The 15360-nt window shown below is 45.8% G+C and overlaps 1 protein-coding gene across 1 annotated transcript; it reads right to left on the bottom strand.

The window, feature by feature from the left end:
* Positions 1 to 5406: 5406 nt before the first annotated feature.
* On the bottom strand, positions 5407 to 15300 carry ENC1 (ectodermal-neural cortex 1). The gene is made up of 3 exons (XM_068990723.1): positions 15198 to 15300; positions 9547 to 11359; positions 5407 to 5536 (listed from the first exon to the last, which is right to left on the bottom strand). The coding sequence occupies exon 2, from the start codon at positions 11346 to 11348 to the stop codon at positions 9579 to 9581; it is 1770 nt and encodes a 589-aa protein (XP_068846824.1). The 5' UTR covers positions 11349 to 11359; positions 15198 to 15300; the 3' UTR covers positions 5407 to 5536; positions 9547 to 9578.
* Positions 15301 to 15360: the final 60 nt, after the last annotated feature.

Below are 15360 nucleotides of genomic sequence, written 5' to 3'. Positions count from 1 at the left end.
CCACCCTCCACATTCCTGGACAGGTTCATAGAGCATGCCTTGAAATCCAGGCCTCACCACTTCCTTGGCAAGTTAATCTCTCAAAACCTGTTTCTTCATCTACAAAATGGGGGTAATAACAGTGCCTGTTCTCAGGACCTCCCTGGCAGTCCAGTGGTTAAGACTCTGAGCTCCCACCGCAGGGGACATGGGTTCGAGTCCGGGTAGGGGAACTAAGATCCCACATACCTCGTGGGTGCAGAAACTGCCTCTTAATTGCTCTAAGGATCAATTAAGGCGTCGGACATGTCAACACAATCCATCACACAGAATAAGCACTCAGATTCTGATTTATTGGATGTTTAAAATGTCTAAAAATGACAGCTGAACATTAGTGAGAAACTCCGATGTGCCAGGCCCTGAGCTTGGCGCTTAAACGTAAGATATGAATAAACGTTCCTAGCTGACTCATTAGAAAAGGCCCTGATGCTGGGAAAGATTGAAGGAAAGAGAAGTGGGCAGCAGAGGATGAGATGGTTAGATAGCATCACCGACTCAAAGGACATGAATCTGAGCAAACTCCGGGAGATAGTGGAGGGCAGAGGAGCCTGGCGTGCTGTAGTCCATGAGGTTTCAACAAGTCAGACACCACTTACTGACTGAACAAGAACAACACAAATTAATCATCCTTATTTTACAGAGGAAGGCATTGAGGCTTAGAGATGTTAAGAAACCTCTCTGCACTTACCTGCATTTGTTATGAGAAATAAGAAATGAAGGAAAGCATGTCCTTAGTGCAGCCCCAGTGCATCATAGTCACTCCATCAATGGGGCTATTGTTGAAAATGACCCTTGGATTATCCACTGTGGCAGACCCTAGGCAGCAATTGCTTAGCAACATCTGCTCTCCTTTTCACCCATAGCAACAGAAAAATCACTTTTGTATGGGGTGGCATCATGCCTTGTAAGAGGAGTACGTAAAAGTACTCCTCTTATCAGGCTCTCTTACTTCTTTAGGAGGTTGTGAGACCCAATTTTGGCCAGTGAGAGGTGTTTACATTTCTGAGGTGGGTCTTTTTGGAAAACTTATTATTGTCTCAAGAAAAAGGAAATTTCATCTGACAAATACTTTTTCCCCTTTGCCCCCATCTTTGCCGCCTAGAATGCACGTGCAGTTCTGTGAGGTACAGCTGCCATGGGCTTTTCTGGTAGCCCAGCTGGTAAAGAATCCACCTACAAGGCAGGAGACCGCAGTTCAATCCCTGGGTTGGGAAGATTCCGTGAAGAACATGGCAACCCACTCTAATATCCTTGCCAGGAGAATCCCATAGGCAGAGAAGCCTGGCAGGCTACAGTCCAAGATTTGGACATGACTGAGGGACGAAGCACAGCACAGCACAGCTGCCAGCCTGTACGCATAAGGACCAGAGGCCCATGCCCAGGATGCCGAGGCAGAAGAGCCCCCGGGACTTCCCTGGTAATCCAGAGCCTGGGACTCTGCCCTCCCAATGGAGGGGGCCCAGCTTTGATTCCTAGACAGGGAAGTCTGACACTAAAGACATGCTGAAACTAAAGACCCAGAATGCCGTAACAAAAGGATCCCACGTCTGCAACTGAGGATCCCACCTGCAGCGGCTGGACTCTGCACAGCCAAACAAAATAAATAATTTTTTTTAAGAAGAACCCCAGACCCCTGATGGCCTTGTAGGCATACTGTCCAAGCCCTGGATTGCCAGCCTCCAAGTTTTCACCACTGTGGTTAAACCACCATGGCCAGATTTCAGTTGGTTATACACATTTGAAGGCAATCCAGACTAATGCAGCCACCATTAGGGTGGGAACGATAACTGAATGAAATGCAATTTACAAATGAATGAAAATTAGGAATCTTTAGCATCTTCTTTAATCTGTTTACACATCCCTACTGAGATGATAAAGAACTCCTGAGAATGAGAAGTCAGTGCAAATCATGAACTCTTCTCCAGCCTTCTGAGGACTGGCATCAAGGCTTTCCCTCAGCATCTGAGTCCCACGTGTCCACTAACTCTCCCCTCTCACCACGTCACATGGTATCATAGACGACGTCTCCAGCAGGGTTTCCATGGGTCATGAGCACTGTGTGCCGAGGGACCAGAGGACGCTTGTCACTTGTTCTCAAGGCTTGGCTCCAGACCAGCCTCACCCAGCATGGGCCTGAGTGACGCTTCTGTAAAACCTGAGGCATCTGCTCTGACATCTTGGTCCAAGTCCAAGGGCAGTAATTGCATTCTGCCTACTTGTGTCTCTCCTAGACTTCTAATTAGGCAGTATTTATGGTCTATCCAAAAAAGATTATGCCCAATGTTGCTCTGCCCGTTAAAACAACGAAGGGTCCACCTTAAGTGATAAAGGAGCATCTCCATGAGACATGAAGCCATCCCAAAGTGGGGGCAAGAGGCTTTACGATGAGCCGGCTGGGATGGCGGCTTTCAACTGGAAAGAAGCTAAGTGTACCAGAGGGGTTAAACTTGTGCTTTTTCATGTCACTTCAAAGAAATAATATGCATACATTTCCACTTACTTTAAATGACTCTAAGGCAGTGTCAGATGAAAACAGGATTTACCTCCAGCCTCTTTTCTCACAAAACATATCCCATGAGGAGTACAAAAACTAAATTCCTTCTATATATTAAGCATGTTGTCTTATCACTACATAGTACATGACTTTGTATTCTAAACTATCAGTAAGCCCAACTGAGGTATACTTTGGGTTTGCTTAAACATTCTAAAAGGCCAAAACTTTAAATTACTTAAAAATTAAAGCAAAATTGCTCGAATAAATGGATGTAAACAAATGGTGAAATAGAGGACACCCAGAAAAATTTGAAATGATCCTCTTTTGAATTCAACTAGTAAAAGCACAATTTTTCAATGCCTAAAATTATATTCAATAATGACCCATACACACAATGAAGAGAAAATCTCTAATAATTTATTTGACCTTCAGTTTCACATTGTGAAAAAAAAAAATAACAGTTTTACAAAACCTCAAAAATGTAGTAGCAAACAAGTACATATGAACACGAACACTTTACTTCTTCAACTTACACAGTTTTGTACGTTAACCACATACTCAAAATAGTCAAGAGAGGGATATTATTCAGCTCTAATCATTCTTATTCAGACAGGTGTCAAGCCCAGAGAAAAGGGGTCTACACAATTATACCAGAAGTGGAAGGCTGCCCTTTGTTATCCGTTTCCACAGCAACCAGTCCACAGAATAAGAAGAACCTTCTCTGTCTTATGCCAAGGTTTTTGTGTGCGCTGTGCTGTGAATTGTATTTGCTTCAAAGTGTAGGACATTTCACAGGGTGAGAATGGTCAAGTAGTGCGCCCAAATGCCTCTGTCAATTCAAAGAGCAGGAGTCCAGAAAGTTGCCTGCAGGCTGCGGGCCCACCCTGACCACCGCTCCCCTCTGGCTCACACACTGCAATTAATAGAGGATTCAAGGATAGACCACAACTTCGAAACAGCTGCAGAAAATTCACCCTGCTCTCAAAAGCCACATAGCAACACCCACATCTTGCCAGATTTGCATCATAAACTACAGAGCTGTAACTGCTACAATATACTGCCAGGGTACAATCAGACATTTGCATTGCTTAGAACACATCTAAGAGCGAGGGACTGACTGCTAGAAAGTATTAAGACCCTCCCTTTGATTTCAATGGCTCATTTATTTTGGTCCAACTATAGCCCACTTATTCACAGCACGGACAGACATGTATAATTAGTCTAATGAATTCAGGTGGAGAGAAATGTGAGGGATTTATCTGTCTTTAGACAATGCAAACACACAATGTCAAAGGTTATTGGTCTTAAACCCTATTTTCTAAGACACAATATTATGAGAAACAGCAATAGAAGCAGTGTGAGTTGCAGATGCTGGGCTTCCCCGGACACGTGCGAGGAAGCACCTATGAGTCTACCACTAATACCTATCACGGCACATGTTTAGCAAACAAGCACTGGAACTAGCAAAGAATGTATTCACAACCCATTTCCAGCTCTCCAGGGAGGCCTCTCCGCAGGGGCCACTGCTTACAGTTCTTTGGTGTTTGGGGGGCCATGTGTGTCACTTTTGTGCACCAAAGAGTTCTTTTAGAGACTTACCTAAGAGAGAGCACTGAAGTTTACACTGTACCCCTCTGAATATCACCTTGGAGAACTTTTAGCACTTGCTAAATGCTACAGCAGGAAGAGAGAACGACCAGTTTCGGTCAAGCAAATCTGATGAGTGAATTAATTTCTGTCGGTGAGAGTTCTGTTTTTTCCTGTTAACTGGGGTTATGGCCAAGCATTCTCACAGGGTAATAAATAGATAAATAAATAAACTTTGGACAATGCCTTTACCTGTGCCCTATATACAGAACTAGTCCATAGAGTTTCCAGGATTTCAGGATATCACACAAAGGGGAAATAAAAACAAAAAACTGCCAAGTGATTTGGTCCTTTCCAAACCTCAGTAGCTGAGACAGAAGCAAGTAAATCGAACAGGGATGGGAAGGACAGAAAGATGGCTTCCCTTGCCCCAGGAGCCACTGGCATGCCCAGAGCCCACGACACCCCAAAGCTGACTTAAGTTTAAGAAAAAAATGACCTTCATGCTTTCCCTACCTCTAGGATGTAACTTTAAGTTTCTATTTTGTAATCTTTCCCTGTCTTGACATTTACAAAATCTGCCCCCCCAACCCTGCCCAACCCACCCTCCAGTTATACCCCTAATTGTAACGCCCAAGTTTTCACTTTTGTGCAGCAGAGCACATCACAATGGTCACAAAATTGTGCAAAACGTACAACCATTCACACGCGTCCATACACGTGAGGACAACTATAAGCACTGTTTCAGCATGCAGGATTCAAATAATAAATAGCTGAATGTACAACACATTTCTTACCAGCCAAGGGGAAGTTTAAAGTCACTTATAAATAGAAAAGAACGCCTAGCAAACAGCTACCAACAATGTCCCCATTGTTCAGAAGCGTTTCTGGGGAGCACAGCCCTGGGAGATTAGCGTGGAGTCCAGCGGTCCTCACTTCTGCAGCCAGCCCAGCCACCTCCCCTCCTGGCCCCACAGTCGGGTTTTCAAATCTCCAACAGCAGCTGGTATGGAGACTTCAAGCTTGCTCCTCAGAGAGAGGTGACAACCATTTCAAATTTTACACATAAGTGGTGGAACCCATGGAAAATCAAATGCTGAATATGGTACAGCAAGGAAAAAGGGCTGGCTTTTCTCTCCCTTTGAGAAGCTGATTAATGCTGACATTAATCCACAATTACAAGACAAGGACTAGATCACAGGTTTGTTCATTCATATTTAAACCATGTGTTACTTGCACTGAAAATCCCACCCCCTCCCCCACCCCCTTCCTTCATGTCCAGTTAGAAGCATTTACAAGGTGCAGTGGATCGGATGCGAGTCTTGTAGCCACTTCTTTTCCTTTTTCTTGTCTTTCATTCGATTTGGCCTCTCTAAAGTAGAAATCGCATCTTGTCTCATCGAGGGATGGAGTCAGCTAAAATAGAAGAGAAGGAAGATTTTTTTGTTAGTCTCAAATCTAAAAAAAAAAAATTAAATTCAGGACAGAGCTGGTCAATATTGCTTCTAAAGGTCTTAATTACACATTTGGCAGGCAATGTGCAAAGACATTTAAAATGCCAGACTTAAAAGAGTACACTTGTGCATTCATGCAGGCAGACGCTCCAGCAAAAACAATGGTGTCCACAGAAAAGATCCTCACTTCCTGATTAACCATACATACATGCAAATCAAACCTATACACCTAGGTGCTATTACATCTTCTGCTTCTGATATGCGTAATTCCTCTCCATGGTTAAACAGCGCCACTGTAAAGTGATCACAAGAGATTCCTTTGCCAACTCACCCCCACCCTCTTTGGCCCATTTACCATAAAGGATTCCAAATTAAGTTTATTCACCATATAGAAAGCAGACATATTAATCCTCTTATTTAAATGCATCTCTGCTATTCATTATGGCAGAAGTCAGCCTCGCTTCTTTTCACATGACAGCACACCAGGCCTCAGCAGCCAAGGCTGGAGTCTATTCTCCAAGTCCATCAGTCCACACTTAGGAGACTCGGGCTGTGGCACGCAGCGTTCAGCATTATCACCTACAGGACTGACCGCCCGCCGATCATCAATTCAAGGTGCTGTGAGCACAAGCTTGCAGGTTTCATGGGAGCTGGTGGTTTCTCACACCACCCATCCTTCACACTTGGTTAAGTCTAATTTTACATAAGGAGAGTTTGCAGAGGGCTTTTGTCTTTGAAAAGCTCCCCCTATCTGGTCTCGGAGCACATTTCCAGCCCTAGCATAGGAATCTGCAGCCCCAATGCTGAAATTCCAAGTAGAGACAAAGGGAATTCAGGAGCGGCCGCTCATCACTCACAGAGTCCTTCTTTTTCTCCTGTGTTCAGAAGTCTGATTCATTCCATTAGCTGTTTCTTCCATTTCAAAACAGTGACTCAAGCTTTCAAGACATTCCTTAGACTACGGTGTCATCCCCCACCCCCAGCTCCTTGGAACCTATACATCAACATGAGGCCAAAAGAATGTATCTTGTAATAATATGAAATTTCAAGATGTTGCATACTCAAACAGAAAAACAAACAAACAAACAAAACCCAAAACAAAAACACCTCTAGAAAGGGGAGCAGGGAACAAAGCGAACCAAAATCCAAGTGTTGTCAAGCTGGGGCCACAGAGCATCATGAACACGCAGTGAAATCAAAGGCATTTCCTTTCTGTCCCTCCCAGGGCTGACAGAGCAGCAACAAAGAGTTAAAATCACCTTGGTGGATAAGCTTTCAGGCAGAGGGAAACGTTGTGTTAACACTGTATTAATTCAGATAGCACCTACATTTGGAAGGCAAAGCCAGGTCCCGGAAGCACTTGCAGCTCAAGTTTGATACCTACACAGTACTTCTTTTAAGTCACTCCATCCGGCTTAAGTGTTTTAACATTATCTGGTGTGCAGTAAACTTTAAAAATTTAAACCAACATTCTCCCCGTCGGAAACTGCAAGAGTGGCTTTGATCAGGCCCACACCGTCCTTTAAAAAGGCAAATCCAGCCCCCTCAAATTTGCTTATCCTGTGCTTGACTCTGGCTAATAACACCAAGAGTGGAGAGGATATGTTTCGAATATAACCCAACACTTTTTTTGCTCCATTTCCCAGGGGCCGGACATGTGTGATTAAATAGGTTCAAAGACCCAGGAGAGGGTGAATTCAAGTGTTTGCTAACATATTCACTCTGGGCTGAGAAAGAAGGTACCAAAAATGAAGTATAGAGATAACAAGCAGGTAACAGTCATAGAAACCTCATTGTCCCCCAACACATAAAGCTAATTCCACTTCGAGGTAAGGTCTAAATTGAAGGGAGGAAAGAAAACACAGACATGGGCTAGGTATTTTTACCCCTTTCTTTGCTTTTTTTCATTTATCAATTCATCCAAGTCTAAACTGGGACAGATCTCAAGGAAAGCACAATTCGAATCACTCATTTAACAAAGGGGAAGTCTGAAGTGCAGAGAGGTCCAGACTCCACAGCTGAAGGCTAGAACCAGACACACGTGGTCGCTCTCTTTCTGCCTCCAGTTCCTTATCTTGCTCCAATGATGCCAAGCCAATTACCACTTGGAAGTATCGCCACTGTCACTGGCAATTTTTAAGGCTCTCCTATGCAAATATAGTCAATTCTGGACTAACACCCAATTTAGCATGCTGTTAATTGATGCTTCTGCCTAGAAGGTTCTTTAAACTTGCTTTAGAGTTGAGTAATGCATTTATATTGCAAATGACATAACCCCTTTCAGAGCATTTGTTTATTCAGGATTACTGAGATGACAGCAAGGCTGCAAAAACCAGTTTGGTTTGGAACAGTTACCCTATTTGTTCCCCAGAGGACAGTCCTGCACCCCTGATGGTGTCTCAGTACAGGTAAACATTACGTTACTAAGAACTGTACCACCTGTAACAGGCGGGAGGAGATGAAGAAGAAATGAAAGAAACAGAAAGATTACATGTGAAAGGGAGGTCAATTTTACTGGTGTTTCTAAACAAGCTGTAAGAGATGAGGAAAGAGAAGACAAATGAAGAGTCCAAACCCCCTCTTTGCTGGATGGTCCCCTTGAAAGGTATGAAACATACTAAACACAGAACCAAACCTTTCCAAGTAATGAGTTCATTATCACAAGCAGCTCCTCCAAAGCAGATTCTTAAACTTCATCCTCTTATTATTAGTAATGAGCCGTCTAGTCACCAAAACAAATCAACCTATTCTATGTGCCCTGTGCTACGCTTACACATGTTTAAGTGACTTCGGGGCCAATCCTGAGAGTGCTTTACAAGCAAGCAAGGCAGCCATTAGCTCCCTGAACCCTGAACTGCGAAGGCCTATTAATTATTTGAACCAAGAGTATGATATACTCTTAAGTACACAAGACAACCATTATGTACTCAGATATATGACACAGAAACACAACTCTTGTTCACCCTGACAATGGGGTCAGCCTGAATGATTAACTCTGAAAAGCTGCAGGGAGGGTGGTTTGGATGGCTCTGTGTCCATGCATCAGACAAGCTCATACAATGCATGTGCAACTTTTCCCAAGGACAGACCCAGATTTCATGAAAGTTAGTAAATGCCCTAAAGGGGGCAGTTTGGGGATGGGGGGGGGGTGGCGGGGGGACATTTTAAATAAGCTAATAATTAATTTTGGACAGAATACACTGGAAATAATTTTCAGCATTCAATTTTTGAAACCCTACTTCATTCCAAAAAGGGTTTGAGGAAGCTCAGTTTAAATATCAACAATTATCTCCTGGGGTGATACCAGCGTGAAGGGTACTAAATGCCCTTTAGGCATGAGCTGAAGTGCTTACGCTTTATAGCCAGACTGCCTGGGCTGAACTCTTGACCAACCTTTCTGCCTGCTGAGCCCTATGACCTCAGGCAACTTACTCAACCCCTCTGTACATCAGGTGTTCTCATCTATAAAGTGATCCTGTAATAATATCCCACAGGGTTGTTGTGGGGACCAAATGAAAAGATCCATGTGAAACATAGAGCCCAACAGCCAGCAAAGGGGGAAGGCTCAGAAGACATCAGCTGGCATTATTAACATAGGTCAGGGTTCCCAACCAGCTCATAATTAGAACCACTGAAGAACTTTCTAAAAATGCGAATGCCTAGGACCCATCCAGACCCAACAAATCCAGCCTCTGGGGTGTGCAGATTTTGGAAAGCTCCTTGGGAGATTCTGAAGCTCAGTAGAGGCTGAGAACCACTTGCTGATGATCTGGGGCAGGGGCGGGGCGGGGGGTTGGCTCGTGTTGCAGCTGTGGTCAACACAAGTGTTTAAGCTTTGGGGTGCAAGTGCTTTTATTGGTATAGTTTGTGTGGTACCTCTATAGGATGGGCTATATGGAGCCTGTCTTATTCCATGTACGAGCTTAAACAGCTCTCTCAACTATACAGATACTTACAGCTAAGCTGACTTACCTCACGCTCACCCTCTCCAGGATGCAAGGCATTTAAGAAGGCAGATGTTTCCAGGTGCTGACAAACGCAGTAGGGATCAGTGAGTACGGGACTGTGGTGATGCTGTTCCACGCGTCCAGTGTTGGGTCGTAGCAGTCCAGAGTTTTGCATCGCTGAATGCCAAAGTACCCTCCAACCACGTAGAGTTTGTTTCCGGAGGCCACGGCGTGGCAGCTCATGCGCTTTGCCGTCACGTCTCCCACCTTGGTCCACTGGTAAGTCTCGCTGTTGAATTTATATGCAGAGCAGGCGGAGAACTCAGTATCTCCCCCCATAATAAAAATCTGGTTGCCCAGCACAGCTGCCGCCGTGTAACGCCAGGGCTGCGGACAGGTGGCTGGGACCGTCCACCTGTTTTCACACTGATCATAACACTGAACTTTGGGGAGCTTGTCATGACTGACACTGGTACCCCCAAAAGCAAACAGCTTGAGCTTGGCACTCACCACTGCGGCGTTGCTGACCCCTTCTCGGAGGGGAGCCACCATGGTCCATTTGTTGGTTGTGGGGTCGTAATGTTCCACTTGCTTCAGAGAGACTGAGGGGGAGGCTGGGAGGCAGCCAGTGGCGGCAGTGTGCCCGCCGACCACATACAGGCAGTGCTTGAGTTCAGCAGAGCCGTGGCCAAACCTGGCCACCAGCATGGGGGCCGCCTTGGACCACTCCTCATGCAGGGTATCATACACCCAGACGTCTTTCGAGACTCCATTCTCAGACCCTCGCCCCCCAGTGATGTATACTTTGCAGCCAATTGCACACGCACTGAATTCTTTCCTCGGGCTTGGGATGTCAGCCTTGGGAATGATCTCTTTGGCCTTCTGGTCGACCAGATAGAGTTTGTCACACATGAAAGTCTGTCCTCCCAAGAGGAATAGGGCATGGCCAGTTTTCCGGGGCCGGGCACAGAGGCTGGTCACCACACCGTCGTTCTGCAGGATTTTCAGTTTGCACCTGATGGCCTCTTCCACGATCTCCTTGCTCTTCCTCTGCTTGGTGATGAGTTCTTCCATGGCCACATTCTCCATGAGATAGATGGCCGGCAGCAGTGCCAGCCGCACCGTCTGCAACAGCTCTGGGAGGTAGCAGTAGCGCTTCTTCAGGTCGTAGCTGATCCAGTTAATTGCAGACTCGTACACAAGCCTTTCATCTTCGGTCTCCAGCTCTTCACTGGACAAGAGCTGCACGACCATGTCCTGGGGCAGCTGCAGGAAATCTTCGTTCTTCCTGATGGTCTGAAAGTTGCTGAGACACATCCGCCAGGAGAGCTCATACAGCTTGGTGCACTGGTGCGCATCAGACAGCAGCAGCATGCCCAGGCAGTTGGTGGGGTGCAGGTTCTTTTCTAGGAACTCGGCACATGCATCCCGGATGTCTTGAAACTCCAGCATGTCGCCGGCTTCCAGGAGCGATTCTGCATTTTCTTCATTGATGATGACCCGGGAGGAGTAGGCATAGTCGAGGAGCAGCTCCAAGACTTCCGGGTGGATGGAATTGTCGAAGTTGACTTCACTGTCCTGGCTCTCTTTCAGGCCCCCGCTGAACATGGCTTCGAAGTAGCGGCTGCACGCAGCCAGCACTGCCCGGTGACAAGGGAAGGTCCTGTTGCCCGCGTGGAGAAGGACATCAGTGAAGAGGCGCTGCTGGCGCAACAGGTTCAGGTGAGTGAGGACACTGTCTGCGTAGGAGGACTTGTGGAACAGGTAGATGTTGATGGAGCCACTGCTGGCCCTGGACTTGCGGTTCTCGTGCACACTGACAGACATTGTTTCCACTCCTGCAAAAAACCAGACACAACTACTGAACAGAGATGCTCCCAGTGTGCGGAACAGCCGAGCCAAAGCCCCAGTCGAAACCAGAAGACAAAAGACACGAGGGAACAGAACACTGCGCTGTGGGCCCCGCTGCCTACTAATCTGAATGATGGCTGGCCAGGCCCATCCAAAGCCAGAGACAGTTACTGATAAAGAAAGGCACTTACACTACTGTTGAGCTATGTAACCTATACATTGTTTAAAAAAAAAAAAGTCACTGCTCAAGAGCAGGTTCATCTTGGAAAACCTGATTGCCAACTTTCAGGATGTTGAAGTCCTTGAGAATGTAAGTCAGCAAAAGCCAAGAGGATCAAGCTCTCATTCTCACAGGTCCCTGCCCTGGTCCAGCTGATTCAGGGTTGGTCACTTGCAGTGCCAGGCCTCCAGCTCTCGTAACGCCGGGATGGGCACAAGTTTTAATGCCCTATGCAACATAAAGCCATGTGTAAGACAAATACCTACTAATTAATTCCATTAAGAATTCCTTTGGTAATACCCACTGTCTTTACTAAAGTGTAGGTACAGTAAATGGGAAATGTAACACTAAAGCCACAGGTGTAAGCCAACTTCTGAAGTGACCAAACATTTACTTAACATTACAAATCATTTCTAACCAGACACCTCTACCACTTCAGTCCTAAAAGAGCCCCAGTATAAACACGACCATATACTGATCAGCAAGCTATCCTGGAAACACAGAATAGACTCTGGCCCCAATTACCACCCACCTTTTCTGCTCTGGCCAGCTTCCAAAATGGGGATTTGTGCCCAGAAAAGAAAGACTAGTTTGAGTAGCAAACTCAGGAGTTCCAATGTTCTATTCTCCCTGCTTTAAGTTAGTTCTTAGAAAACCAGCTTCAAGAACAAAGCGTGTATCCACTGCTCTCTCTCGATTACACAGGGATCACCAGGGCCATCCCTGGGTGCCTGCAAATGCTGGCATCTGCATATAGGGAGATCAGAATGCAGATGTTACTTTATCTAAATCAAAACACACATACACACGTGTGTGTGTGTGTATGTGTGTTGCCAGCCATTGTTAACTTACGGTCACTCTAGAATTTATTTGTCGACTACAGTGCTTTCCTCAGTATCTAAATGGGAATTATAGCAGAACCGAATCGACTCTTTGGCTTTCCTCAGTAATCAAAGTGTAAGCTAAAGATACAGGACATGCCTATCACCTATCTTCAAAAATTGAATTATCTTCTTCCTTTTTAACCCTACCCTTCTGTTAAGTCAAAGGAATAAAGGCTCCAGGAACCCGCCTGTCAGAGGATTCGTAGGGAAGCTGTTTATTCCAGGACGGTGAACTGCATTGATACAGTATCTGTTCCAAACAGGGAACAGCTAGTCCTTACCAGCCTTGTTTCCTTCAACCTGACCAGCGGAGGCACAGAGAACAACAGAGGCAGGTGCCTTTGACTCACTGGTCTCATATATTAGGAGTTGCAACTTGTTTTCTTTTATTTTAGGCATGTAACTTTTCATCATGAGTAACCATGATTTACTGGGGAAGAAAATAAACAACAGAGTCCTATGGCTCTGGTGTTAAGACTTTAGGAAGCACCCATCAGTCTCCACAGTGACCTGAGCTGTGACAAATGGTGAAGAGGCCAGCATCACCCCTATGTCAAGCTAAGCCTCTTAAGGTCTAGTCCATGTCACCCAAGGCCCAATGCTCCGAAGAGCAACTGACAGGACCCTATGTAAATGCACCAGGTTCTCCAATGTGTTCAAAACCTGAATTAGCATCCCTGCTGTTCAACTGCTGTAGTCACATGAGCATGAGCACATTCAGTCTTCAGTACTTTGAAGAAGAGTTTTAGCCTAAACCTCAAAAAATGGTATAAATACTCTTATGCCTTATATAGAAACCTGCAAGAATTCCAAATGAGTAGCTATGCTTTTTAATGTTTTTTTTTTTTTAACGAATGCTTCCAAAGCAATCTCAAAACCTGCCTCCCTTGGATGGACCTAGAGATTATCACACAAAGTAAGTCAGATAAAGACAAACATCATATGATATTGCGCAAATGTAAAACCTTTTTTAAAAAAGATAGAAATGCACTTATTTACAAAACAGAAATAGACACACACATAGAAAACAAACTTATGGTTACCAAGGGGGAAAGGAGGAATAAATTAGGAGTTTGGGATTAAAATACACACACTACTATATATACAATAGACAGCCAACAAGGCCCTACTGTATAGTGTAGGACCTACTGTACAGCATATATACTCAATGTCCTGCAATAGCCTATAATGGAAAAGAATTCATAAATGTGTGTGTATTCTGAATACTTTGCTGTATACCTGAAACTAACAACATTGTAAATCAACTGTATTTCAATTTAAAAAAAAAAAAAAGCTGCCTTCTTTCTGGCTGAGCGTGAATGCAGCTGACAGAAGAATGAGGCTCTTGCACAAGGTACAGAAGCACCAAAGTGCCTGCAGATTGAGCTGGAATCACACCCACCAGGCCCAGAAGGCATTTCCCTGAGCAGTGTAAAACAACACTCATAGCCAGGCTTATACTTAACATAACAGTTTAGAAGACTGGGATATAGGATCTGCATCTCTTTACAGCCTGTGTTTATGCCCCTGGATTTCCCAAGTAGGTTCAAAAGCCAGCAGAAGAGCCTAGCCCGTCATCTTGGATGCCACCCAGATGGAGAAGTGTGTCACAGTCAAAATCCAACAATCTCGCAGGAATATTTGATTAAAAGGTACACTTGAAGACCCAAGGGAGACAACTTGTCTTTTGGTTTAAAAGTATGAAACATGAAAACATCAGCAGAAACCACGTACACAGACTCTAAACACACCTTCAACACAGAATGAATCATCCTTTTGGCATTTTTTAAGCCCCCAGAGAAATAATATTTGCATGCCAAGTAAGTGGCCAAAAAACGCACACATATACTTAACCTGCCTCTACAAAGAAGGCGAAAAGGGCTGCTATTACCAGTGAACATCAAAAGGAATTCTGGCTACAGTAACTTCAGTTCACTTAATGCTCTTTAACCAGGATCTCAGCCTCCAATACTTAGCAGCGCGTCACATTTCTTTAAGTTTTGAACCTGATCTCCAGGCCATCGAAGGAGAAACTAGGCAGATTTTCTCAGGCAATTAACATTATTGATAACAAAGGGACAACACTATAAAGAGACTGTTAACAAGAAAAGCATTTTACCATAGAGTCCTCTATAGCACTTGTAACGCTAACACATGCCCGTGTGGGCGACACCAGATACACACCAAGTTCAGTGGTTCAACTCCACCCCGCCTACCGATTCCTATCCTTCGAAACTAACCATGTTAAGGCTAAACAACTTGAATGACAAAAAAAATAATTTTTTAGAAAGCAGTTTTCATTCATTCCCCACAGACATCTGGCCGCAGTGAAGATGCCCTCACTAGGGGTGTCTGTGCGTGACCCCAGTGCCGCGTAGGGTTGCAAGGGGAACAAGCCATCCCGCGCGCTAGGCATACCCCTTTCCCCCGGAGGGGAGTGGGGCGGCGGGGCGCGGGGGGGTGTCGATCGTATCCTGGCTGAGCTCCTCTCTCCCCAGCGGCTCGTCCCGGCGGCGCAGCGGAGGTCCCTCGGGCAGTGCCCGGCTCTGCTTGCCAGAGGAGCGCAGCGGCGGGCCGGGGTCTCCGCCCGAGAACAGTTCCCCACCGCCACCTAGGTCGGAGCTCCAGGCTCCGCGGTGCGCGCGCGCGCACACACACACACAGGCAGACCCTGACACCCACGGCGCCCGCAACAGGTCCGCGGCGGTGGCGGAGACTTACAGCAGTGGCGGCCGGCCACAGTGCACAACCAGTTAGTTGGGTCTGGCCTCGGTAACCCGGCGGGGAGGCGACGGATCAGACGTCTCAGCCCCAGGGAGCAACAGCAACTGCCCCGGCGAAAGGAGCGCGCATGGGGCTCCGGCTCGCCGGCTGGTTACCGCGG

The sequence above is a fragment of the Capricornis sumatraensis genome, chromosome 18 (genome assembly GCF_032405125.1).
Source record: "Capricornis sumatraensis isolate serow.1 chromosome 18, serow.2, whole genome shotgun sequence".
Classification (NCBI taxonomy): domain Eukaryota; kingdom Metazoa; phylum Chordata; class Mammalia; order Artiodactyla; family Bovidae; genus Capricornis; species Capricornis sumatraensis.
The sequence above is the reverse complement of the archived record's forward strand: the minus strand, read 5'-3'. Positions and strand labels throughout refer to the sequence as shown.